This window comes from Alosa pseudoharengus, unplaced genomic scaffold (assembly GCF_046254945.1).
Source record: "Alosa pseudoharengus isolate Yale_2024_CS ecotype anadromous, Long Island Sound unplaced genomic scaffold, YU_APseudo_1.1 YU_APseudo_1.1_scf_10, whole genome shotgun sequence".
In the NCBI taxonomy this organism is placed as follows: Eukaryota; Metazoa; Chordata; class Actinopteri; order Clupeiformes; family Clupeidae; genus Alosa; species Alosa pseudoharengus.
Genome location: NW_027468565.1, coordinates 24,050,637 through 24,078,043, shown reverse-complemented (window position 1 = coordinate 24,078,043; position 27,407 = coordinate 24,050,637). Strand labels below are relative to the sequence as shown.

General features: G+C 44.9%; 1 protein-coding gene across 5 annotated transcripts in view; it reads right to left on the bottom strand.

Annotated features, from left to right (window-relative positions):
* The window catches only part of phf21ab (PHD finger protein 21Ab), a 29,119-nt gene continuing 1,712 nt past the window's right edge, over positions 1–27,407 (bottom strand). The window contains exons 2-18 of one of the 5 annotated variants that reach the window (XM_076268094.1): positions 23,846–23,926; positions 17,471–17,569; positions 16,363–16,395; positions 16,010–16,075; positions 13,593–13,757; positions 13,041–13,292; positions 12,632–12,730; positions 8,869–9,165; positions 7,171–7,275; positions 5,586–5,637; positions 5,394–5,473; positions 5,082–5,142; positions 3,969–4,135; positions 3,110–3,265; positions 2,719–2,794; positions 2,455–2,558; positions 1–1,902 (exon numbers count right to left, since the gene is read on the bottom strand). In XM_076268094.1, coding sequence (XP_076124209.1) covers positions 841–1,902; positions 2,455–2,558; positions 2,719–2,794; positions 3,110–3,265; positions 3,969–4,135; positions 5,082–5,142; positions 5,394–5,473; positions 5,586–5,637; positions 7,171–7,275; positions 8,869–9,165; positions 12,632–12,730; positions 13,041–13,292; positions 13,593–13,757; positions 16,010–16,075; positions 16,363–16,395; positions 17,471–17,527 — 2,832 coding nt within the window. In that variant the 5' untranslated portion in view covers positions 17,528–17,569; positions 23,846–23,926 and the 3' untranslated portion in view covers positions 1–840. The remainder of the gene's footprint in view (positions 1,903–2,454; positions 2,559–2,718; positions 2,795–3,109; positions 3,266–3,968; positions 4,136–5,081; positions 5,143–5,393; positions 5,474–5,585; positions 5,638–7,170; positions 7,276–8,868; positions 9,166–12,631; positions 12,731–13,040; positions 13,293–13,592; positions 13,758–16,009; positions 16,076–16,362; positions 16,396–17,470; positions 17,570–23,845; positions 23,927–27,407) is intronic. The other 4 variants (XM_076268080.1, XM_076268108.1, XM_076268101.1 and 1 more) reach the window with 4 other exon arrangements.

Below are 27,407 nucleotides of genomic sequence, written 5' to 3'. Positions count from 1 at the left end.
AAAAAAAACCTAAGTTACCACATGTTCTCTGAGGTCTCCCACGTGTTGCCCCATTTTGCTGTTCTTCGCTCCTCATTAACGGGAAAACTCTGCCTTCCCTCAACTTCCTCTCCTTGTGTCATGTCTGTCGACTGCTCACCCGAGGTGTTGAGAGTGACTTTCCCGACCCCAGTGTTCCCCGCTGCCTGGACACTAGGCTAAATACTGATGCTTTCCTGCCTGTGGACAGAGATCTTTTGGTTTAGGAAACACAGAGCCATGGGGGCAGCAGGCAGGCTTTGGATGGTCTGGGAACTACCACCGCAAGGGTAGAAGACTAGCCTTAGCCAGTCCCTAAAGCCTTCAGGGGTGGCCAAAAGGATAACTTCACTAACCTGCCAGCCAGTCCCCTAACACCACAGGAGTGGCTGAAAAGTTAACGTTGCCATCCTACTAGCCAGTTCTTAAATCCTTCAGGAAAGACTGTTTGAAGGATTAATTCCACATGTTTATAGGCGAGTCCCTAGTTCCAGGGTTAACTGCTGCAGGCACACGCTGGTAGGATGCTCCAGACTGGTCAACTCAGCACCTCCCTCTGGGGAGAGGTTGGCATGACAGACTGGCATGGCCCTTGCCCAATCAAGCATTGGGTACTGTGGTCTACATCCTCCAGGCCTCCAACCACTCTTAAATGTGCTGCTGACACAGCTTTACAATACAGTCCAACCAGAAAGAACAAAAAAAGTGTCCATATATTCATTATATATATATTTATATTTATATATAGAGAGAGATTGGCAACATAGCACACCAGTCCTGGGTGCAGTGGAGTTCTTTGTGATGTGGGTGAGTAGGTGCATGTTATTTAGGGGACTCTGTTTGGTTGTGAGGAGCAGGCTGGACAGCCCCCTGGGAGCCTTCTGACGTTTTGCCATTACTGGAGCCATTCTGCTCCTGGTCTGCTTCCTTTGCAGCTTCCCCCTGCGCCCCCGTATCTGCTGTGCCGTTGCTGGGCAGCAGGGTTGTGTTCGCCTCAGGCGGGGCAGCACACGGGTGGCTGTGCCCCGTGCTCTCACTGTGAGAGTCTGTGTCTCCGTTGGCTGAGACCTCCATGGGCTCTGCTGGTCTGCTGGTGTCTGGGGCCTCGGCACCGTCCTCGTGCCCACATCCAGACCCAGCCACCACCTCGGACCCGGCTGCTACTTCAGGACTTAGCTCAACTTTTGAACCAACTTCTTCCTCAGCACCGGTTGTTATCTCAGGCGCAGGTTCCACCAGAGAACTGGACCCCGCATCAGAACTAGGTTCCACCACAGCACTGGACCCCGCGTCAGAACTAGGTTCCACCACAGCACTGGACCCCTCGTCAAAACTAGGTTCCACCACAGCACTGGACCCCACATCAGAACTAGGTTCCACCACAGCACTGGACCCCACATCAGAACTAGGTACTACCTCTGCACTGGGCCCCACATTAGAACCAGATTGCACTTTAGAATCAGGTTCAACCTCAAAATTGGGCTCCTCCCTGGTTGCAGGCTCAGCTGGGGCACCTTTTGATACTTCAGCAATGACCTCTGAAGTGGCTTTTGAGGTGATCTCCATCTTGACCTCTGAGGTGACCTCCATCTTAACCTCAGAGGCGACCTCCATCTTAACCTCAGAGGTGACCTCCATCTTGACCACGGGGCCCACCTTGGAGGATTCCTCTGTGACTAGTTGTGAGGTCTTTAAGGATGATTCCTCTGTGACGAGTTGGGGAGCCTTTAAGGATTCCTCTGTGACTGGTGGGCAGGTTTCAGGCTCCAGAGTCTGGTTGCGCTCGAAGCTCTGGATGAGGGCGATGAGGTGCTTCACCTTCTCAAGCGAGGAGTGCATCTCCTTCTGCCGAGCCAGGATGGTGTTCTTGGTCTCCATGCATTTCTGTCAGAAACAAGATAGCAATGGTTAGCCGAAGGAACCGCCTCTTGTCAGCATCTTGTAAAGCAATGCGTAAACATCCAAAGCAAAAGATCAAGAGCACCTACTCTTCTGTAGATGAGAAATATTAATGGCAGTAATGCTTTTAACCAATGATCAAACCTTATCTCATTACTGCGCCTACCTCACATTCTGAAACAATTCAGAGAACCAGAATGCATCAGTCTGATACTTACAGCTACACCTACGTTAGCCTGATACTTCACATCATAACTGTGATAGAGTTGGTGAGACTACTGATCGTGATGGGAGTTGGTGAGACTACTGATCGTGATGGGAGTTGGTGAGACTACTGATCGTGATGGGAGTTGATAAGACTAACCATGATGGAGTTGGTGAGACTAACCGTGATGGAGTTTGTGAGACTACTGACCATGATGGGAGTTCATAAGACTAACCGTGATGGGAATTAATAAGACTAACCGTGATGGAGTTGGTGAGACTAACCGTGATGGAGTTGGTGAGACTAACCGTAATGGAGTTGGTGAGACTAACCGTAATGGAGTTGGTGAGCTGCTTGACTCTCTGCTCCAGTTGTTCTCTCTCCAGCTTCAGCTCAGTGCTCCACTTTAACAGCTTCTGTTTCTCCTCCTCTTTAGCTGAAGACACACACACACACACACACACACACACACTTCTGTGATACACAAACATCACTTTCACACAACACATTCCTCCACAGAGGACTTATTTGAAAGGGTCTGAACAAGCAACACAGCATATACTTTGGCCAGCTCAAAGAGTTGAAGCATTTAGTACCTTCTTTGTATGCAATATAGGAATGGACAATAGCCAGAGTCCCTGGCCAAGGAATGGCATCTTCTTTTTTGAGAATCTGCAGAGGGAATGACCAGTTAGGTTATGAGCTGAGTGACACGATACCCAGGCACAGTTCTTAGAGAGAACAGGACAACTAGCACTCTCAGACTGACACGTAATGGTGGAGATGGACAACCAAAGCAACTGAATGGCAGCATTGAGTGGGTAAAAAGGCATGACACAGAGTGCTGAACAGTGTGGACAGAAGCTTACAAAGCCCCGAACAGCCATATCTCTGCCTGCACCCATCTGGAGAGGAACCGGGGAGAGAGTGGTCTCGTGTGGGGGACACAAGGGGCATGGGGGGCAGGCAGGCCCTTTCCCTGTTTACCTGGTCTTGGCATTTGGGGCAGATCCACATGCCCTTGGGAATGTTTTTGAGGGGCGGGTCCAAGCAGGGCAGGTGGTAGACGCGGGAGCAGGTGTCGCACATGAGCAACTGGCCGCTGCGTCTGCACACGGCACAGAAGTCCTCATGGATGTCTCCCTGTCAGGAAGAATGCACGCGTCAGTGTCCCGCCCCCTTACGGGCCGGGCCAATCACGCTTGGCAGGGTGGACAAAGAGGGAGGGATTTGCTTAGGGGTCACTTAAATTAAGGCCTTTAAACTGAAAAGTCATTTAGAAAGGGCAGCTTATATTTTACTCGTCATGTCTGGATGTCTCAAGAGTTAAGGCTGGATTAACTGATGTAAACTGCTAGAGATTAAATAAGGCACCCTTAGGGGTTGGGGGGAGGGCGTTATGACTGTTCACTTTGTAAGGTTGCAGGCTCCATGAACACAAACACACAGCTTAATCAACAAACAAAACCAACAAGAGAGGATGATCTTGAGTTAATGAGTGAGTGGATCCATGGGGATGAGAGGTGAGTGGCAGGTTTATCAGAGAGAGCTTGTGTGTGTGTTTGTGTAGCTATGATTTGAGACTACGTCAGAAAAGTGTGAACTTGTACTCCGACATGAGTTTTGTGTGACTGAGAGTGTGTGTGTTTGGGAGAACACCAGAGTGTGTGTGTGTGTGTGTGTGTGGGTTTGTTTAGGAGTGTGTGTGGACTAAGCATGGGGTGGGTGGGGGGGATTGGGCGATGGTGAGTGAGGTGCGGACTCTGGGCGTGTGTGAGGGGGGTGGGAGTGGGGGGGCTGCTGGGGGGGGGGGGGTTGGCCTGGTGTCTCTCCAGCTGCTACTTACATCCCCTGAGCTGGGAGAGGGCAGAGGGAGGGTGTGAGGGTGTGCGGGGTGAGGGAGCCCCCCCGCGTCGAGCCGCTCAGGGGCAAGGGAGGCGGGGTGGCAGCCGGAGGGAGAGCGCGGGGGGTGCGCGCTCACGTCCGGGGCGCTGCTGTATTTGGGAGGGCGACCTGGTGAAATGAGACAGACGAGAACAAAAACAAAAACAAAAGAAGGGGGAAAATGGAGAAAACAAAATAAAACACAGAGACACAGAACCCTCCATCACACATACCTTACACAGGGGGTCCTCATTGGCTAGTGTTAGAGGAAGGGAGGCGAAGAACGACGAAGGAAGAAAAGAGGAGTTAGTGCACTTACAGACCAGCGTAGTATGCAGCAGAATTAGATAGTGCACTCACACACCAGCGTAGTATGCAGCAGAATTAGTTAGTGCGCATAGATTAGAGACTACTAAAATATGCATTAGATTAGAAGATTAGATAGTAAGTCAGTGTGATATGCAGTAGGATTAGATTAGACACTTGCAGACCAGTGTAGTATGTAATAGGTTTAGATAGTGTACTTGGAGACCAGTGTAGTATGTAATAGGTTTAGATAGTGTACTTGGAGACCAGTGTAGAATGAAACAGGTTTAGATAGTGTACTTGGAGACCAGTGTAGAATGAAACAGGTTTAGATAGTGTACTTGGAGACCAGTGTAGTATGTAATAGGTTTAGATAGTGTACTTGGAGACCAGTGTAGAATGAAACAGGTTTAGATAGTGTACTTTGAGACCAGTGTAGTATGTAATAGTTTTAGATAGTGTACTTGGAGACCAGTGTAGAATGAAACAGGTTTAGATAGTGTACTTGGAGACCAGTGTAGTATGTAATAGGTTTAGATAGTGTACTTGGAGACCAGGTCAGTCCAGCTGGTGTCTGCCTTTTCAGGAGACTAAGCAGAGCGGAGAACGTTTGGGATTTTTGGGTTAGTTATCAGACAGGCCGGCGAGAGAGGGAGAGAGTTAGAAAGAAAGAAAGAAAGAAAGAAAAAGAGAAAAAGAAAGAAAGAAAGAAAGAAAGACAGAGAGAGAGAAACGGACAACACTGGGCAGCCAGCCCTGTTCCACCCACCTCGCTTCCTGGTGCCCTGGTGAAGGGGCGTGTTCAGGTAGGTCACCGCACTCTTCTTCCTCTGCAGGAGACCAACACACAATCATTACACACAACAGACTCACTCACTAGGAGGCTACAACAACAGGTAGTCATTACTGATAAAAGACTTACTCCACTAGTGGTGTGTGTGTGTGTGTTTGTGTGTGTGTACCTCTGGCTCAAACACCGCTCCGCTGTACACAGGGTTGGTAAGTGTGTGTGTGTATGTGTGTGTGTGTGTGTGTGTGTGTGTGTGTGTGTGTGTATGTATGTGTGTTTGTGTGTGTGTACCTCTGGCTCAAACACCGCTCCGCTGTACACAGGGTTGGCCGTTGTTCTCCTCTTGCGCTCCTGTCTCCTGCTCTGTATCTCTGTGGCAAAAAAAATCACAACCTCAGATTTCTGTCCCAGTTCAAGTGTGTGTGTATGTATGTATGGATGTATGTATGTATGTGTGTGTGTGTGTGTGACATCTGTGAGTACCTTCCAGATGGTCGTGCGTCACTAGGCCCAGAGATACCATGAAGGCAAGTTTCTGTGGAGAGAGCAGATAGGCTCAGTGTATGTTTCCCTCTGCATTGGACACACACAGATAGTCTCTCACGCTCTCACTCTCTCACACACACACACAAACACACAAACAGTCTCATAACACTACCCTCTGTGAAGATCACATTATGGCAAGATATACTTCCCTTCCCATTTTTTGCATGAACTTTTCACCAGACATTAGTATTAACTTAGGTAATCCACACATATAAAAAAATCCAAACATTAATGTCCATAAGTAGTTAAAAAAGTGGAATGGCACAGGGAAAAAGTATTGAACACGCTAAGAAAAAGCAGTACACAAAGGCAAGGAATGGCAAGGAACGAGCAGTAGTTAGAGAGTAATTATCCCTCCTATCTGTGCAAATTAATATAAGCTGCGTTAGTACATATTGATGGGCTATAAAAAGGTTTTTCGTTACCAAGGTTACGTTATGCATGTATGCATGTATGTTAGTACCCTTCATGTAATATGGTATGTGTGTTTTTTATCTGGACTTTGAGTCTGTAAATAAAGTTATATATAAACGGACTGTCGAGCCAGGACAACTTTTGTAAAAGTAAAAGTTGCTATTGCCATTTTTTGCTCAGTGGAATATTGGGCTAACATGCAAATAAGGCATTTTCCAGAAGGTATACGCATTTAAAACTCCTCTACTACTATGTAACGTGGCATTTAAGACTCCTCTACTCCTATGTAATGTGGTATTTTAGAAGTTAATTCAGCAATATATTTAACAAGCAACATGAAGATGTGGATCAGGGGCTGTATTTACATACAGTAGAATCTTAAGGCTAAAAGTAGCTCCTAACTGGAAAATCTTAAAGCTAAAAAGTAGCTCCTAACTGGCGAAGTTAGGAGAAACTCCTAAAAATAATGGGCGTGTCACTCGTAACTTTAGGACTTCTTAATTTTTTTTACTTGGGCCAATTCTCGAAGCATTTTAGGACTAAAAGTAGCACCTTAGTCTGGGGCCGCTTAGAAGTAGTTGAGAGGACTCCTAACTCACTAAGACCTATTCACAAACAATCATAAGCAGCTATTGTGTAGCATTTCACGTCACAATGTTTTCAAATGCACATGCAGAATCAGGAGATCTCAATCGCGAGGGAATAATTGTACATTGTAACCCAATTAAGGCAATAACGCCAACAACAACCAAAACCCTTCATTGTCAAAATGAGTTTCTAGTGATGGTAACTGGGAAATCCAGGAACAAAAGCTCTGAGGACGCCCCGTGGAGAAGTGATGAAGCACTGGAGGTGACTAATGGCCCTGGGACACGATTAGTCTGGGTATGCCTTTATTCGCCCTGCGTTGGCTCGACAGTGGAAACTCTTCTAATGTACGACGCACCGGAGGTGACTATTGGGACACGATTAGTCGGGGTATGCCTTTATTCGCCCTGCATTGGCTCGACAGTGGAAACTCTGCTAATGTACGACGCACCGGAGGTGACTATTGGGACACGATTAGTCTGGGTATGCCTTTTTATTCGCAATGCGTTGGCTGTCACACCTGAGGGTTCTCCTCGCGTTTGGGTTTGGCCACAGGCAGAGGTGGGGGTGTGGAAGAGGGCGGAGTCACTGGAACCTGCTCAGCCCCCCCATGGAGTTTAACAGTCTGTTGGGGAGGTGCAACCACGTTAGAAAGCAGAACATATCACCACAAGTCAAAAATACTCAGCAAAAACAGCAAAAATACTCCTCTTTCCTTTGCATTGATGGGGAGGCTAATGTTTGGGTTCTAATGCTGCTTTACAGACATCTGTCTGATATTTACATTTTATAATTTATCTGAGGCTTTTATCCAAAATGACTTATAAATGGACCAAATCAAGCTACGGTACAAAATAAGTAACAATTAATACAACTGTTTAACTGCAACCTTATACGATACCCAGAAACTGATAGTGCAGATAAGTGCAGATACGTAATATTACATTTTTCCTTCCCATGCGTAATATTACGTTTTTAGCTTTTTTTTTTTAGTTATGAAACTAGACACTCTAACACACCTTATATGTCATTTTGGGAACTCTGTGATGAATGGAAATGAAATATATGACGATCGAAAACTCATGAAAACGCATCTGGACATTTTATCTGGACATTTTATCTTAAAACTCTGCTTTTGATGGTTGCCGCTTTGGGTTGAATCAGTGACACATGCACGTTGGGTCAAAACCAGGCCATTTTCGTGGGTTTATCACTAGGGGGCAGTCTCGCCAGGTTACTTCCCGGAAACTTTACAGGCAACACTTATTTCATCAAAGACGCTACATCTCCATTTCTAGAAATAAAACAGGGATTTTGATGAAAACTATCCACTGTTTATCTTGGGATTTCTTACGAACAGAGGCATGTAGAAATAAACGGTTTGTACCCACTGAGAGCTTAAAGTCTCACCTTTCAAACAAGCCATAGTATGTGTCCATAGCTATAACACAGAATACGGTGTGGCTCTACAAAAATCGTCAACAATGATCAAGATTGCTGGCACTCTGGGCCAAAGCTTCCAAAAACAGCGCGGCATTCAATGAGTTAAGTGACAGCCAGGCAGTAATCATGCTAGTAGTGGGTGAAGAAGAAGTGCATGGTAAGTGCAGGTTAGGCAGAGGAAGTGCATGGTAAATGCAGGTTAGGCATGTGATGTTATGTTAGAAGTGTTAGGAGAGAAAGTGGTTTTAAAAGAGTTGGGTGTTCAAGAGGTTTTTGAAGATGGGGAGGGATGCCCTGGTTCCGTTCCCTAGTAACTCAGAGATCGAGATATCCCAACCTCCTACTAGAAAACATAATACAACGCTTCAATAAAACAACCTCCTACTTGTAAACTTGGGACAAATCCATCTACCATAGAAATCTTAAGTGAATGAACACACCTACATTTTGGTAAATTAGCTTATTTCCCGTTTACCCCAGAGTTAGATAAGAGGATACACACACCTTTCTATTCTCTGTGTGTGCAGTAACCCAATCTGACACTGTTAGCCTAGCTTAGCATAATTTATTGGAAGTGGGTTACTCCAGTTAGCAATAGCTCCCTTTTACCTCTTTTTACCCATGCATCTGGGGGGAGTTAGTGAACAACTCTATTTTTTCATTGGCCTTTTTGCCTTTATTCGGATAGGACAGTGAAGAGTTACAGGAAGCGAGTGGGAGAGAGAGCTGGGGTGGGATCAGAAAAAAAGATTTGAATCTGGATACCTGCTCTTACCTTTGTGTCTGTGGGTAGGCTACTGATCTGAAGAGTGGGTGCAGGCGCACTGATGACAATGCCAGTCAACTGTCCAGTGGGCGTGGTCTTGGCAAGGGTGGCGCAGGGCTGACCGTTGACTATGCGCACCTGGTGGATGGGCGTGGTCTGTGACAGGGAGGAGGGGCTCAGCTTGGTGGCCAGCATGATTGGCCGCTGTAGCAGCTGAGGGGGTGCGGCCACCATGGGTGGGGGCGGGGCCGAAGCAGGTGCGGGGGCGATGGGCACATTGTTGGGTGCAGGAGGTTTCGGCCTCACCTGGGACACAGACGAGAGCAGGTCAGCTAGAGGTCAGAGGTCAAAGCTCACAGGCAAAACCACTCCAGCTGCCATGCTGCTGGAGAAAGAGTCTGCCACACACACTCACAGATAATACCACTAAAGGAACAGTACAGGACAGGCCAGCACACAGCTGAGCTCCTGCATCAGACCATGGGGACTATACAATCCTGGAGATGCTAGGCGGATGCTAGGCTAGAAAGAGATGCTAGGCGGATGCCAGGTATTATCATTACACTTTTGGTTAACTTTTTTTGTGCTTTCTGAAAAACTTGAAAAAAATTATAATTATTTTAGAAAGGTGACGATATTGAACATGGACTCTTCCCACTTATCGACCCTCCCATTGAGGTAATCATATGAACGTGGACTCTTCCCACTTATCGACCCTCCCATCGAGGTAATCATATGAACGTGGACTCTTCCCACTTATCGACCCTGATAATGAGGTAATCAAACGTGGACTCTTCCTACTTATCGACCCTGATAATGAGGTAATCATATGAACATGCAGTATTCCCACTTATCGACCCTGATAATGAGGTAATCGAACGTGGACTCTTCCTACTTATCGACCCTGATAATGAGGTAATCGAACGTGGACTCTTACTACTTATCGACCCTGATAATGAGGTAATCATATGAACATGCAGTATTCCCACTTATCGACCCTGATAATGAGGTAATCATATGAACATGATCTTTTTCCACTTATCAATCCTATGACCATGGAGTATTCCCACTTATTGACCCTGATAATGAGGTAATGTTTGACAGTTCTTGAGAGATGAATGAACTCTTATTTAAATACAACGTGAGAACAAAAATCTTTTGCATGGTAGTTCATGACAGTTCCAGCATATAAAGATCTTTTCTTGGTCTATCTACTAATTTATTGTCGCTAATAAATCCCTACGAACTTGTTGGAAACCAAACATTAGACATGGGAGGGAACTTTTCACCTTGAGAGCTTGGACCAATGATCGCACAATTCCGACTGAAAATGCTTCCGCATAGGATGCTCTCGTGTTTCCTTGCGTATCGGCCCTTTCTCTTCTCTCCTCTCTCCTCTCTCCTCTCTCTCACCTCTTCTGGTTACAATTAGAGAAATGAGACATCCTTGATGACATCGAGCTTTGAACGATTTCCAGGGCACTAGCTGGAGGACCGAGGAGAGAGGCCGCATGGAAATAGAGGGATAGGATGCACCTTAGGTATACACTACAGGCCTGGAGATGCTAGGCGGATGCTAGGCTAGAAGGGGATGCTAGGCGGATGCTAGGCTAGCTACTTTGAGAAGGGCGTTCCATCATAAGTGCTTAACTCCGATTACATTTTCACAAACAAACCAATTGGGTGCCTCGCAACAGATTGCCACAAATGATATTGTCCTAGCAGATAGGTTGATGCTCCCAGCTGGGAAATGGCCAGCTCATGGGCACATCAGCCAATCCACATTGACAACATACTTTAGCGTGCACATGACGGCACACATAGGGTGGCATTTTTCCAAGATGGTGTCGGCCAACCTGGATACTAACTCTCCATCTCCTGACCCCTGGACCAGAAAGCACTGAGCAGCTGCCTCAGAGATGCCATCCTGCTGGCCAGAGGACAGAAGCTGCAGTAATGTCTGATGGACCTTCCCTGGCAAGTTAAGGCACTTTTCAGTCATATACACTGTAGTCAGTGAGGAAACAACTCAAGTCTGCAGAGGAAATTCATCTTCACTGTTTGGGAAAAGCACACTATTTGCCTCCTGTTGTACTGCAGAGGAAATTCATCTTCGCCATCATTCAGGACAAGCTCATAGAAGACTTCACGGTTGAGTGTGTAAATTCATTCAGGACAAGCTCATAGAAGACTTCATGGTTGAGTGTGTAAATTCATTCAGGACAAGCTCATGTCACCATATAACAGTAGAACCTTAAAGATTAGCTTTAGCAGAATAGCTTTAGCAGAATAGCTTTGTTGAAGAAGGAGAGTTGGGTGCCTGGCCACAAAGCTACCATGAACCGGAAAAACGATTATTTCCTCCTTCATATACAAATCTGGGACTTGTAAGACCACTAACAAACAGGTGAGTCTGAAAGACAGATTGACCCAAATCCTCCCTCTGGTCCCCGCCCCTTTCCACACGTTATGTTCCACTTGCTGGAGACAAGTCTTTGGCTGCAAGGCAGCCAATCAACGTAAAGCTTACTTAATTATTCAAGTGGATGCCAGATAACTGTTAAAATAGGCAATTTTATTCCCTAGCCAAATTATAAGGTTGCAAATGGGCTTGTAAAATAGCATCTTAACATTTTTCAACAGACCAGTTCATACCTACTATGTGAGAAGAAGGAACAATATTCTGTTCATCAATTCTGTCATCTTTAAACATGTTCATCTGCAGCGACCAACACTGAAGACTCAAGTTCCCCCGAGGAACAGCCTTTCTTGCAGTGTCTGTCGGTCGGTCTGTCTGTGTGTGTGTGTGTGTGTGTGTGTGTGTGTGTGTGTGTGTGTATAGGTGGGTAGACCTTGGAAACAGCCAGTCACCCAGATGTATTACACTAATACACACATACACATATCACTTAATCTTCACACAGACTACACAGGGGGATCATAGGACTCTCTCTCTCTTACACACACACACACACACACACACCTCTGCAGGAGAGGCACAACACACAAACATGACTGCTAGCAAGCAACCTGCCATGAGGAAACAGCACTACAACATACAAACACACACAGACATACAAAAGCTTGCCAAACAGCAACAACGTGCACACACAGATAAAAAAACACAGACACACACGCATACAAAAACGCAAACACACACACATATAAAGACACAAAAGCTACTAGATACATAGTCAGGAGCATCAACCCACTCTCAGCTAAGGCCTTAATGGACTCCATTACAGTGCTGTATGAAACAACATTCACAACTGATTATTACACACTAAACTCTACTGCCGGGAACAGTAGCATCTGGCAGCTAGTCCAACTCTAGCCTTACTGCCATTTGTTTTAGATCAGTCTAGGAATCATTTGGCTGGGGCTCCCAATAGCAGAGTAAAGTCTTCTAGATGAGGAGCTCAGTGATCTGCACTCTGCAGTGATCATATAACAGACTGAACTCTACTGTAGGGAACAGCAGTATCGAGCTGTTCATTTAAGAGTGAACTACAGAAAAGAACAGCAATATCGGGCTGTTAATCTAAGAGTGAACTACAGTAAAGAATGCCAGTATCGGGCTGTTGGGAAGAGCAGATGACGGGGATTTCTATCCTGAAGCAGCAGCCTATGGGTTTGTGAGTGCATGAGCACACTCTAGTGGCAGGTACACAAAACAACACACACAAAGACACACATAAACAAGTGCACAAACAAACAGAGATGGGTGGGGCAGGAGGGTCCAGGAGGGGAGGCGGGGCTTAGAAGGACGCACCTGAGGCAGGTAGGTGGGCCGCGGCGTTGCTCTAGCAGGAGGGACAAACTGAGGAACTTTGATTGGCTGGGCCGAGGACGTGGTGGTGGCGGCCTGCACCTGCGATGAAATCACCTGTTTATTCTCGGCCCCGCCTCCCAGGGACGCCGGCTACCGGCACACACTTCACACATCACTCCAATTTGTTTTGTGTGTGTGTGTGTGTGTGTGTGAATGTTTACCATGCTGGGCATTAACAAGCTAGTGCCACCACACATACCCCAGCCTCACACTGGAGGGAAGAGGAGCTGGAGCTGCTCTACACGCACAAACGTGTCATCCAGATATCATCGCATCAGGACAACCGCGCTGAGGACAGACTGTGCCGCAAAGCATGATGGGAGCAGCTCGGCGGGGAGCGCACACTTACCACAATGGCATTCTTGGAGATGATGCGGACAGGATCTGAGCCCTGATTGGGCAATTTGCTGGCCACCTGCAGGTTGATGGGTGTGGCCTGGGAGTCGGAGTTGACCACAGGTTTGGGCATGTTGCTTATGGCAGTAACCATGGCGACGGTGGGACACTGGCCGGTGGCAGAAGCAGGCATTGTTGTGGTGGCAGCTTTCAGCACGAGAGGTAGCGTCTTAGTGGTGAGCACCGGGGTGAGTGTCAAAGTCTTCTACAGAGAGAAAAACGGAACAGTAGTGTTAGAACATCTACAGAGCGAGAAAAACAGACAGAGAGAACAGGGGTATTAGAACCTGCTGTACCCCTGTATTCTTTGTGTGTGTGTGTGCCTGCTGTACCCTGGTGTTCTGTGTGTGTGTGTGTGTGTGTGTGTGTATGTATGTATGTCTGTGTGTACCTGCTGTACCCCTGTGTTCTCTGTGTGTGTGTGTGTACCTGCTGTAACCCGGTGTTATGAGTGTGTGTGTGTGTGTGTGTGTGTGTGTGTGTGTGTGTGTGTGTGTGTGTGTACCTGCTGTACCCCGGTGTTATGAGTGGTGGGGGGCTGCTGGGCCTGTGTGGTGGACAGCTGGAGCAGGTGCTTGGTGTCGGCCATCTGTGTGGCCTGCAGCTGCAGCTTCAGCTCGGGCTCCTGCTTCACCAGCAGGTCCTTCCTCAGCTGCTCCACCACCTTTTTCTGAGAGGAAATAAGAACTGCATTAGAGCTGGGAGAGGCACTAGAGTAGCAACAACATGGCCCGTCGTTAACGCCCTCCAACCCCCTACACAGGAAGAGAGGGAGAAGGAAGGATAGAGGGAGGAGGAGGAGAACGGAGGGAGGAGAATGGACAACAGAGGGAGGACAGGGAGAAGGAAGAACTCCTCATTAACACTCAGCTCACAGAGTTCCCCCTCTCAACCTACTGGAGCCACAGAACACCTCAGGCCTACACAGTTACAGCCCTTTTATCTTTCTTTCTTTCACACACACACACACACACACACACCTCTGGCCACTCTACATCTTTTCTAAGGCCAGCATCGACTCGTCCAGACCAAGGTGAAACTCACTGTCCGTGTTCTGAGGCTCACTGATAACGAAGCTACTATCCATTATCTCCAAGAGATGATCTTCACTTTTGGTTTCTCAGAAATGCAGTTGGCTTTGTGAATTACCCAGTCAAATTTCACCCTTCCCTTCAGTGTTCCTCCTCACAAGCACTGTGTTGATTGGCTGGGATTATCTGTGGCTTGGTCATTATGTTATTGTCCACTCACAGAGCTGGGACTGTATGACAACGATTTTCTGAGCACTGACACTGAATCAACACTGAACAAACAGTTTGAGGTTGTTTGAGCTGAATTTGACAGGAAGTACTGTACATGGGGTATAATTGCATAAGTACATAATCTGGTTTCATAAACAGGAGGACACTTTCTCTAGTGGAAATGTTTTTAGCAAATGCTCACTCTGACTGACTGCTATGCCAGGCCCCATAAGGCCAATCACTCCAGAACCTGGAAATAACTAAAAAAGTTATTTATATACAAATGTATTTCTTGGTTCCAAAAAACTGACTTTTTAGATGTAATAGTAGCTATTCCTTGCTAACTTTAACAAAATATAAAGCCCACAAATCCCAAAGTTATTTGTTTTATGTAGAAATACTGCCGTCTACCAAGTTCAAAAAGTACGTTTTTGGAACCAACAAACATGTCTGAGCATGCGCACCTCACATCAGGCAGTGGCAGTCCACAGCAGACACACACTGGCTAACAGACATATGCTGTTCCAGTTGCTAGGAGACAGCATACTTAGGGGATGGAGGCCTCCGTTTTTCTACGGAATGCCAGCACAGAACCGTATGTGGGCAGGGCCACGGTGTGACAGTGGGTCGCCTGCCGTCAGTACACAACAGCAGTCTCAAAACTGAGTGAGCGCCCGTGCGTCAACACACAAGTGTACTTAGCAGCAGTTTATTCTACAGGACCCATACAGCTCTGTAAAGTGTAATAATAAGGTTACTCAACAGGACCCATACAGCTCTGTAGAGTGTAATAAGAAGCAGGTTACTCAACAGGACCCATACAGCTCTGTAGAGTCTGTAGAGTCTAGCTCTACCACCGGTACGCTCAGGCCAATCCAAACTTTTCTCATCTGTTGTTCCTCGTTGGTGGAACACACTGCCAGTTCCTACAAGGGCAGGGACATCCCTCTCCATTTTCAAAAAACTCCTGAAGACCCAGCTCTTTAGAGAACATCTCCTCTCATAGCAACACTTACAACAAGTCTTGCTGATCCTAGCACTCACCAGCCGTCTTAAACTGACACGTAACTGTTAAAAACAGCACTCACTGATGCACTTATTCTTACTGTACTCTAATGTTTTTTTTAAATTGTCCAAAAAATTTTTTGAGAGTTGCTCTAAAACTTAAACTGTTTACCATGTTGTTAGTCGCTTTGGCTAAAAAAGCATTAGCCAAATGTAATGTAATGTAATGTAATGTAAAAGAAGCATGTTACTCAACAGGACCCATACAGCTCTGTAGTGTAATAAGAAGCATGTTACTCAACAGGACCTATACAGCTCTGCAGAGTTTAAAAAGTGACACGTTAGTCACCATAGCAACAGCATTTGCATGAGGCTTATTTGAATGAGGTTTTCCACAGAACTAGCTCATGTGCAGACTCCTACACTGACCTAGTGTGAAGACTTTCAGCAGAGTCTAACGGGTCTGAAGTTCCCCTCACAGAAGTTCTCTATCAGTATTTCTCACCTGCTTCTCAGTCACCCGTCTCTCTCTCTCAGATTGACCTGTTTCTCACTCACTCACCTGTTTCTCTCTCAGACTCACCTGTTTCTCACAGAAGCTCTCTATCAGTTTCTCAGTTGTTCTCAGCTGTTTCTCACTCAGAGCAGAGCTCACCAGTTTCTCGGTCAGACTCACCTGTTTCTCACTCAGAGCGGTTATCTTGGCCTGGAGTTCATGGAGTTGTTTCTTCAAATCGGCATTCTGAATAGCAAACACAGTAGCACGGTCACACACACATATTCACACCTCACTTTTTTATTGTAAAATACCATAAGGGTGAACGTAAATGGTCACACAAACATATTCACACCTCACTTTTTATTGTAAAATAGCATCAGGATGAACGGAAATTCAACAACTATGCATTCTGGCATTCACTGTGTAAAGTATCATAATTGTATGAATGAACATGATGAATGAGTCAGTTAATAGTTTGGTGTGAAAACATTTGCCATTCTAACTACTACTGTAGACACTTTAATCATTACCTGAGGATCTTGTTTCATCTGAGCAACCAGTTTCTATGAGGGGAAAATGGAGAATTAACATGTTAAGACACTGAAACAGACCCATTGGTACATTAGACACATTCATTTTCACCTCCTCTGAAATTGATAAAGTTCAATGCTGAGTCCAAGTCAACAAACATTACAGCTGAAACAGTGACATCTGCAGGCCAACAACTGAACTGCAGTCAAGTGCACCTGTCCCACACAGAGAGCTCAATATTAAATCACCTGCCTCACATTAGATATGAGGGACATAAGGCCATCTAACACACATCAGATTCTTTGATGCATTTAACAGAAGCTTGGAGGAATTTAAAAACTGTTATATCCACTGCGTCCACATGCCCTATGATGGCTGGCTCAGTTGATACCACACAGAGGGTATTTCCATTCTCATACTCCATTTGGATATCAGAGTATAGATGCCCTCTCTGTGGGGTATCAGGGTATGAAGAACCAACATGCTAACTGGAGTCTTTGGTCAATATTGTTGGTGATCTTGTGCTGAGAAAAGTTTCTTAAATCTTCTGACCAACAACAAAACTATGCAGTGCATAACCTGGATGCTAGTGGGAATGGCGCTGCGTTTACCTGGATGCTAGTGGGAATGGCGCTGCGTTTACCTGGACGCTAGTGGGAATGACGATGTGTTTACCTGGACGCTAGTGGGAATAATGCTGCTTTTACCTGGACGCTAGTGGGAATGACGATGTGTTTACCTGGACGCTAGTGGGAATCATGCTGCGTTTACCTGGACGTTAGTGGGAATGACTCTGTTTACCTGGACGCTAGTGGGAATAATGCTGTGTACTCACCTGTCCTTCGCAGGAATATATACCATCAAAATGAATTTGAAGATGACACTGAGTAGTTGTTCATATGAACATACCTCAAAAAGTGGCCTAACATGGCCTTAATAGTCTATTTCAAAGAATAATGTTAACATATCTACGGGGGATTAATAACATGGTCATACAGTAACAGGTAAGAGGAATCCAACACTGAAATGGTGTGAGAAAAGGTTTGAGGACTCCAACACAGCAATGGTGTGAGAGAAAGCTCAAGTGAAAAATGGACTCCTCCCCACCTGGTGAACTTGTATTTCCACTTTCAACGCCTCCTGTAAAGTTTGTAATTCCATCATTGATCCACTCAGCTGGTCTGAGAGTCCAAGAATACGGTCAGCCTGTGGAGAGAGGAGAGGATAGAGTAGAGAAGAGAGAGATCAGCAGCTGGAACTGAATTAGGAGCCAGGAGAACTACATCACAGGTCCACTAGTATGTAGAGCCCAGGAAAACTACACCACAGGCCCACTCGTCTGTAGAACCCAGGAGAACTACACTATGGGCCCACTCGTCTGTAGAACCCAGGAAAACTACACCATGGGCCCACTCGTCTTTAGAACCCAGAAGAACTACACCACAGGCCCACTCGCCTGTAGAACCCAGGAGAACTATACCACGGTACAGTTTGTACCTAGGGCTGCCGGTGATGGCCACACTTAAAGCAAACATATTATAAATATACAGCTCTGAAAAAATTAAGAGACCACTGCACATTTTTCTGATGTCATCCTACGGTTGCTGAGTGACATTCGAATGAGTTGACTGTCATATTCAAATTTGCAGTGGTCTCTTAATTTGAATATGACCCATCAACTCATTAGATTGCACTCAGAGTGATGCGGTGCGGTGGGACGTTTGAGCACACAGGGAGTGGAGACAACACAACGAGTTCCCAGTCCATCAGCTACAGGGGGCAGGTAGGTGGGACAAAACCAAAGAACCTCAAACCCTGACCTTGACCTGACCTTTGTGTGTGACTTCTAAAAATCCCCACCATATTTTACTGTAGATGATCAGAACAGGAGGCCTATGTGTTGGTTTTGCAAAGATGACTCGACTTTAAAAGTCTTTCGCACTTAGTTGGTCAATGTTGTATAGTCATATTTAAATGCCCACTGTATTCCAATAAATAAAACATTACAGACAGTAGCTAAGATCAGGCACTTGAATGTGTCATGCATCAGACATCATATATAAGCACAAATGCCACCGCTGTAAACACATGGAGCAAGTGTACATCTTCATGTACATTCAGTATCTCCTCTTTTACAAAGGAGCAGACAACAGAGAAAAGGTAAAGTTCACAAAAGAATTTACCTGAGATTACTTTAAGAATATGAGTCATGAAAGATTAACAGAGAAGCTTGAAGAACATAAAATCTTGTTATAAAAAGTTCATCAAGTGCATTTGATCTTGCAAAGAAAGCATCTGAGAAGAGATCTGAAACTAGCTGCAGCGGGGGCCTTTGATGTCATCCAGAAGTTGGCTCCAGAGCTAAACCGCACAGCAGCTAGCATTGTAAGTCACTTCAGCATGTTAGTATGGCAGTATATTAGCAACCCATGTTTCTTCAGTGATCTGAGGCCCAGCAGGTGTGGGATGCTGAAATAGGACTGAGAGGTGCCGTCCTTTTTAGTGATTTATGAAACCAACAGTAGAGCTTTAAAGTCATTTCTATGACTTACTGGAAGCCAGTTTAAAGTGTTGGAGTGATGTGGTCAATTCCTTTTCATTTAGTAAGAATTCCAGCAGCTGCATGTTGTACCATCTGCTGCTGTTTGATGGTCTTTTTAGGATGATACTGTACCTGAACTGGCCACTGCAGTAGTCAACCCAGCCAAGATTGAGCTTTTGTGAATTCCGTTTCGACTTAACTAGCTGCGTTAGAACAAAGCCGATTCAGTCAACCTATTGCTTTCAAATTGCTGTTCAAACTGCTCACACAAGACTGGCGTTTATAAAGAGCAAGGCTTTTAAACAGTTATTTTGTGTCAAGATGATTAGCAATCCAGTCTCTCAATGTTTTTCCCAAATTAAATGATTTCAGGTTATGCTGCTGCTTCCCAAATGCTACATTAGTCTCAAAACAGACACTAAGGCGTCTTTGGTGAATGGTGGCTGTGATAAGGGAAGCATTTGGCCGTATGAGGAACAGGAAGGCAGACCCTGCACCTCCCCTCAGAAAAAGAGAGAGCACAGCTACAACAGAGGCCATCACACCTGGCCTAGAGCACAGCTACAATAGAGGCCATCACACCTGGCCTAGAGCACAGCTACAATAGAGGCCATCACACCTGGCCGAGAGCACACCTACAATAGAGGCCATCACACCTGGCCTAGAGCACACCTACAATAGAGGCCATCACACCTGGCCTAGAGCACAAAGTACAACAGAGGCGATCACACCTGGCTCAGAGTACAATGTACAACAGAGGCTATCAGCCAAGAGCACAAGTGTGTGCAATACAGGCAATCACACCTGGCTGAGAGCACTGCTACAACAGAGGCCATCACACCTGGGGGGTATTCCATCAACCTCGCTAAAGGCCAAACCTGGCTTATTTCAATAAGTCTCGCTAATTTTAGTGAGAATTCCGTTCCATTAATGAGGTTATGGGAGATGAATCCCAGCTTGGTAACTATGGGAATTTATGCCACAGAACTAACCTGCTCCGTATCAGGTTAACTTTCAAGCTAAATTAAGCTGTGTGGCAAAAAAACCAATCAGTCGGAAAACGAGTCCAAAAAAATGGTTCCGTCGACCTGTGCTTTCGTCACAGGCCTAGACATGTTTTTTCCGACAGTGTCACCAAGCATGGATTTACACATTCACTAGCTCCAAAGAATTTATGAAGATTATGCGACTTAAAATGTTTTAACTTCACATGCGTGTGGTTCTAGGAATCTTGCTACTCTGCGTCATTTACGTTCGGTGGTGGTGTAACGTGCAGCGAGACGGCTTACCACAGCAATTACATTCTTGCGTGTTCACAGGTTCGCTTCCCATACGAAGTATTAAGGCTACATAGCTTATCACCTTGATAATGCCATTTTTAGTTATACTCGTTAATGAAAGACATATGTCTACTGTTGATAAAGGGTCATGCACATTTGGTAGGCTGTTCAGTGACAGTAATATGCTTTGCCAGTGGGCTATATTATATCTGATGCAAGCCAAAGGATAATTCTGTAGCCTGTAGGCCTATAGGCAGCTAATAATTAAAACTGCTTCATGTGTATACGATTGTTCATGAATGTCAAATCAACTGTGTGCTACACAGATTAAATACTTGGCGTAAATGACAAATTGAAAGCCATTGCATTTCAGATAATTATATTTCAAACACTTTTGGACTTATGGGAGACAATAAGCTATAATGTTGATACTAATTTATTTTATGACCACCTACACAATAATTTGAAGTGAACTCTTTTAATCTAAAAACGTAGGCTATAGATAGTTTTGAATATATGCCAAAGTTGTTTTTGAGTTGATACTATTTATTCATTCACTTGTTTTGTTCAAGCATAGACTGTATAGTCTATGTGTTCAAGAGTGAAGCCAATCAAACTCGCGATTGATTTCAAACCATTAGCATTGTTGTTTTAAATGTATGCTTTCATTATTCTCCAATTTCTGTAGGCAATCTATTTTTTTCTCTCGATGTTAAATTTGATGACTTTTGATGAAAATCCTGTAGATGGCGCTTGCCAAATCGAACAGAAATCGTCTAGTATTGTCTTAATTTTACGACATATATCCTCTTTTCGTCAATCTACTGTTTTGGTCTACTGTTCTACTAGGGATGTAACGGTATGAAAATTTAACCTCACGGTTATAGTGACCAAAATTATCACGGTTTTCGGTATCATCACTGTATTTTTAAAAGTGTGTTCAATATGTTCAGAAAGCACTGATAGGCCTACACAAGCTGAAATAGTTTCAAAAAGTGTCCCGTTCAGTTTTTCATGTTTAATTGGCTGTGCTTAGGGATGTAACGGTATGAAAATGTAACCTCACGGTTATAGTGACCAAAATGATCACGGTTTTCGGTAATATCACGGTATTTCTGTGTGTTCAATATGTTCAGAAAGCACTGATAGGGCTACACAAGCTGAAATAGTTTCAAAAAGTCTTTTTTCTTCATGTTTAATTGGATACAGTATGTGCTTATAGCTTAACACCCTACCATAACTTGGAGTTTGCCATTTCTGTTATTTGGATCCAATGAGTGAGACCAAAGTAAGCGTTCGAAATAAAACTTTAGGCTACTGTATTCTCCTGATAACGTGAGTGGAATGGATTTAATGTGGATGTGAACATAAAAAAAAAGCAGAGTGGCTACATGATACAGTGCACATTTTGCGGTGAAAATGTTCCGCTTTTTAAAATCAGGTGTAGGCTAATCCGAATCTCAGTTAAAACCATCAATTAGACAAGAGAATCAGTAGGGTACCAGTTTTGTTTCATTGTACCAGGGCTACTGTATGTCAAATGCAGGCTCGGATGAAGCTGGAAAGGATTAAACACACGGTTTCCACACCGCGGTAATCAACCGTGATAATTATGATATTTGAAAAGAAAACGGTAATTATTATCGTCAACATTTTTATCACGGTTTACCATTATACCTGTAATCATTACATCCCTAGCTGTGCTTATATCTTAACTTACTCTAACATTACTTGGAGGTTGCTATTACTGTTATTTGGATCCAATGAGTGAGACCAGGCTTGGAATTTCACCATTCTTCAGTTGGGAATATTTGGTGGAGGGCACAAAGGCCACATGTTAGGGCACCAAGGCCAAAGTTAACTATACAGTAGTAGGCTATAAAAATGATCAAAGTTGTATAGCCTATTCACTGCAGTAGACCTGCATCACTGTATGAAACATTACAAAAACATGAAACATGACATATTACATAGACCTGCAAATCATCTGATCATCTAATATTTACAGATATCTAGGCTATATTTAACATTTATTTTATATTTGGCCTGTTATGAAATCATGTATTCAATTTAAGCACAGTTCAGCTTTAAGAAACTCAAATAGCCTAGATGCATGCTTAGCATTTTGTGATCTACTTTCACAAACTCTTAGTCAGCTGTCCTCTGATTTACCGATATCTAGGCGATATTTGTAACATTTATTTTGTATTTGGCCCGTTATGAAATCATGTGGAACAATTTAAACACATTGTAAAACTTAAAGCCCAAATTTGGAGACAGCCATGCATGTCGAAATTTACTGCAAATTCAAAACTGGATTACTCTGGAACGGCTAACTGTACAGGTGACTGCTTTACACCTTTGTGTTCGGTAAGGTCTGCTGTTTATTCTGATATATGGTTTGTCATGTGTTAAACGAAAGGTTCGTGAAGTATTGCACCGAGAGGAATGGGTAAGGAGATGGACGCAAAACCTTCAGTAGAATTTATGATTAAATTGAATTATATTATTGACTTTTCTCGCGAACCGTTCACCACAGCAATTCGCGGCTAACTTCGTTGAAAAGCTGAAAAAAAGCTCTTTCATGTGATAGGCCTACTTGTGATGTATGTGTGATGAGTAGGCTACTTCGCGAGTAGTTCAACTGAGAAGAATGGGTGAATTTAGACGCACTTTCTTTCTTGCGCTGTCACTTTCTCCACTGCGTAAAAGACTAAATTAATTTACGCTGTAAATATTTTTACAGGCCATAGGCTAAATAAAAATCGCTATTAGTAGGACGCAAAGCAGAATATTGCAAGAAGGGCACCAAGGCCACCGTGGCCTGTAAACCTCTGATTTTCAAAGGGACATCACGGCCAACGCAAGGGGCAACGACGTGGCCGCCGTGAAATTAAGTTTAAATTTTCAATTAAGTGAGACCAAATTAAGTGTTCGAAATAAAACTTTAGGCTACTGTGTTCTTCTGATAACGTGAGTGGAATGGATTTAATGTGGACGCGAACATAAAAAGACAGAGTGGCTAAATGATACAGTGCAAGTTTTGCGTGAAAATGTTCCGCCTTTTAAAATCAGTTGTAGCCTAATCCAAATAGCAGTTAAAACCATCAATTAGACAACAGAATCAGTAGGGTACCAATTTTGCTTCATTGTACCAGGCCTACTGTATGTCAAAAGCAGGCTGGATGAAGCTGGGAAGGATTAAACACACGGTTTCAACACCGTGGTAATCTACCGTGATAATTATGATATTTCAAAAGAAAACGGTAATTGTTATAGTCAACATTTTTATCACGGTTTATCATTATACCGGTAATCGTTACATCCCTATGTTCTACCTCGTGCACGAGCAGAGATGAAGCTGACCTAAACCTCGCTTGAATAAACGAGGCCAAGATGCCGCTAGCTTGAGTTAATGGAACGGCTTCAGCCCTTAAGTGAAAGTCTACGCTAGTTCAAGCCAGGCCATTTCTGTTAAGCGCCGCCTTCATTAGGGAGGTTGATGGAATACCCCCCTGGTCGAGAGCACAGCTACAACAGAGGCCATCACACCTGGCCGAGAGCACACCTATAGAGGCCATCACACCTGGCCTAGAGCACAGCTTTAGTAGAGGCCATCACACCTGGCCGAGAGCACAGCTACAACAGAGGCCATCACACCTGGCCGAGAGCACAGCTTTAGTAGAGGCCATCACAGGACTCACCACTTTGCCAAGTGCGTGGGCTTCTCTCTCCAGCTCCCTGCAAAACAGCAAACACATTAGCAGCCATCAGACTGGGACTGGGACACCAACACACACACACAGTGTTGAGCTAAAATACTGGACTGCAGTCAGGGTTCACACTCCTTTTCATTTCATTCAACATTTCAAAACTCATCCTTGCTTTTTTATGACCTAAAATGACATCTCCATGATCCTTCAAATGCTACAAGCGCACAATTTATTCTTTATAGTACAGATTGGGCCTAATCAAACCTCACATGCTACAAGTGCACACACTTTCATCCTTCAGAGTACATACTGTATTGTGCCTAATTAAACCTCACATGCTACAAGTGAAAACACTCTTATCAACGTGTCAATGATTCCCGGGACACTTAAAGACCGGGCTGCACAGAACTTGGTGGGCAATGTAGCCCCACGAAGATGGCACGGAACCATTGTTCTTCGTTTTAATCCGTTGCCCACCCGCTGCAACGGGTGCCCCGAAAAGAGGGTAGGTCGGACATAGTTTTCTGTGAATATCTCAAGAACTGTAGGGCCGAGGATGACCAAATTATTTTGGTATATTGGTCTCCAGGGGCCAAGTCAACACATCCCATATCCACTCATTTGAGGTGTAGCCACAGCTAGTTAAAAATGAAAAGGCAAAAACCAGGCGTTGTAATCACAGGTATCTTTGGCTGACAGGTTCAAAACTGCATTAAATTTCGATCTGAATTCCGATCATGGGGGGCGTCGGGGCGATATCAGCTACACACACACAAACGCACGCATGAACGAACACACACACACACACACACACAAACACACTCACACGCACATAAAAATGGCAAGCAAGCAAGCATACGCACATTACACCTAGACAGGTCACAAAATTAAATGTCATGACTTCTCCTAAACTTTCAGTGAATTTACATAGTTTCAGGACTTCCTGGAATGGAAAAATGAGATTCCAGAATTTCTATGACATTTTCAGTATTTTCAGGACCATGGGAACCCAGGTCTACCCACACACACAACAGTGTGTTAGACTGCAAGAAATCTACCAGACACACACACACACACAATAACACACTGGGGTGGCTATACAACTCAGAACTCACACTCTCCCGCACCGGCCAGTCCTAGACAGGACACAGCTCAACTGGACACATCCCCCATCCCACCTGCCCAACACCATGCCACCTGCCCAACATCATCCCACCCTAAATGCCACCTGCCCAACACCATCCCACCCTAAATGCCACCTGCCCAACACTATCCCACCCTAAATGCCACCTGCCCAACACCATCCCACCCTAAAGGCCACCTGCCCAACACTATCCCACCTGCCCAACACCATCCCACCCTAAATGCCACCTGCCCAACACTATCCCACCCTAAATGCCACCTGCCCAACACCATCCCACCCTAAAGGCCACCTGCCCAACACTATCCCACCTGCCCAACACCATCCCACCCTAAATGCCACCTGCCCAACACCATCCCACCCTAAATGCCACCTGCCCAACACCATCCCATCTGCCCAAAATCATCCCACCATAAATGCCACCTGCCCAACAATATCCCACCCTAAACACCACCTGCCCAACACCATCCCACCCTAAATCCCACCTGCCCAACACTATCCCACCTGCCCAAAATCATCCCACCCTTAATGCCACCTGTCCAACACTATCCCACCTGCCCAAAATCATCCCACCCTTAATGCCACCTGTCCAACACTATCCCACCTGCCCAAAATCATCCCACCCTTAATGCCACCTGTCCAACACTATCCCACCCTAAATGCCACCTGCCCAACACTATCCCACCCTAAATGCCACCTGCCCAACACCACCCCCCTAAATCTCACCTTGCTGTCTGTGTTCTAAAGCTAATCTTGCTGTCTGTGTTCTAAAGCTCATCTTGCTGTCTGTGTTCTAAAGCTCATCTTGCATTCTGTGTGCTAACTCATCTAAGTGTGTGTGTGCTAACTCGTAGATACAGTCCTGCTATGTACATGACAAACAAACACAGTGGCTCGGACCAAACCGTACTTTTAACGAACCAATCAACTGTTGTATAAGGTTCAGGAGTAAGAGAGGAAGGGATGGAATTTGATTTGGTGTTGAGCTCAAATATCGACAAACTTTCATCTGAATCGCAAACTGTACTTTTAAAACCCAACTCGCATGGGAAGAAAATACAGCTTTGAATGGCATTACGTTAGTTTGTCAGGCTCTAGATAATGCCTCCTCCAGTGAGCTGCAGTTGGACTACAGTTAGGTGGCTTGTCTCCACATTACATAAGTCAGATGCTTCTGATTAAGCTCATCAAACTAATTCAGACAACTGGAATAAGATTTGTCTCAGATGGATGTTAGCCCTCTGACACAGCCTAACCCTCTGAGGGTCTGCACCCTAACCCTGTAGCCAATGATACAGCCTAAATCTTAAGGTGCTCTAAGCGATGCTGGGTAACGTCACTTCTGTTGACTTTCAAACAAAACAGAGAGCTAGCGCGCTACTTCCTCCCCCTCCCTCCCGTGTTGCTCCCGTGCAATTGAAATTCTCCTAAACGCACATCTCGTCTGTGATTTGCTGGAACAGTTTGTTATGCTTTTATGGGCTAGGTTTGCCCAGGTTGTTTTTGTTGCCGTTTTTGGAGCCTGGGCTGTCTACAGAGATGGCGTTTTTTTACAGTGTATTCAGGACACTAGCGGTTGGTTAGGTGGTTTGCAGTAAGTGACATAAAATGTTTCAGCCTAAAAAACACGTGGCATCGCTTAGAGCACCTTTAATGTTCTGCACCCTAACTCTGTAGCCAATGATACAGCCAACCTCTTAATGTTCTGCACCCCAACACTAACCCTCCTGACACCTCCTAAGCAGACACCCTGTAAGTGCCATGGCATCTGCGGCCCAGGCATGGGCAGTGGGTATGGTCAGTCTGCACTCATCTTTCATTTTCATTACAGAAAAGAGGCATCCGAAACATTAGCACAGAAAAGGGATCTTAGCAGGACACTCAGTTAACAGTGTGTTCAAAAATGCCACAAATAACATACAAGTTTGTTGGACATTGCTACCCATAACTTAAATGTCAGTTGCTCAGCAATGCCACTCATGATCTGTGAGCACATTTAGGTCAGTGCAATACTGTGAAAAATACAAAAAGAGGGAGGGAGGGTGAGAGAGAGAGAGTACAGGGGCCATTTCTTCATAGGCTACATTTCAAATGGTAATCTGGAAAAGGCCTGGGCTAGATCATAGCAGAGTATTATCTGAATAATACCTAGGAGCTAGTTCCAGGTGCCCCTAAAAACACCACAGTATTTTTACGGGAAAATCTGACATAAATCTGTCTAATGGTACAACTCTTCTGCATAGTATATATTTAAACCCAGTTGTTTAACCAGTTTTTGGCATTTGACTATTTTTCCGAGCACATAAATCTAATAATGTGCTTTAGTAATAACTGAAGCAACAATGAGGCCTTCACAAACAGACTTTCC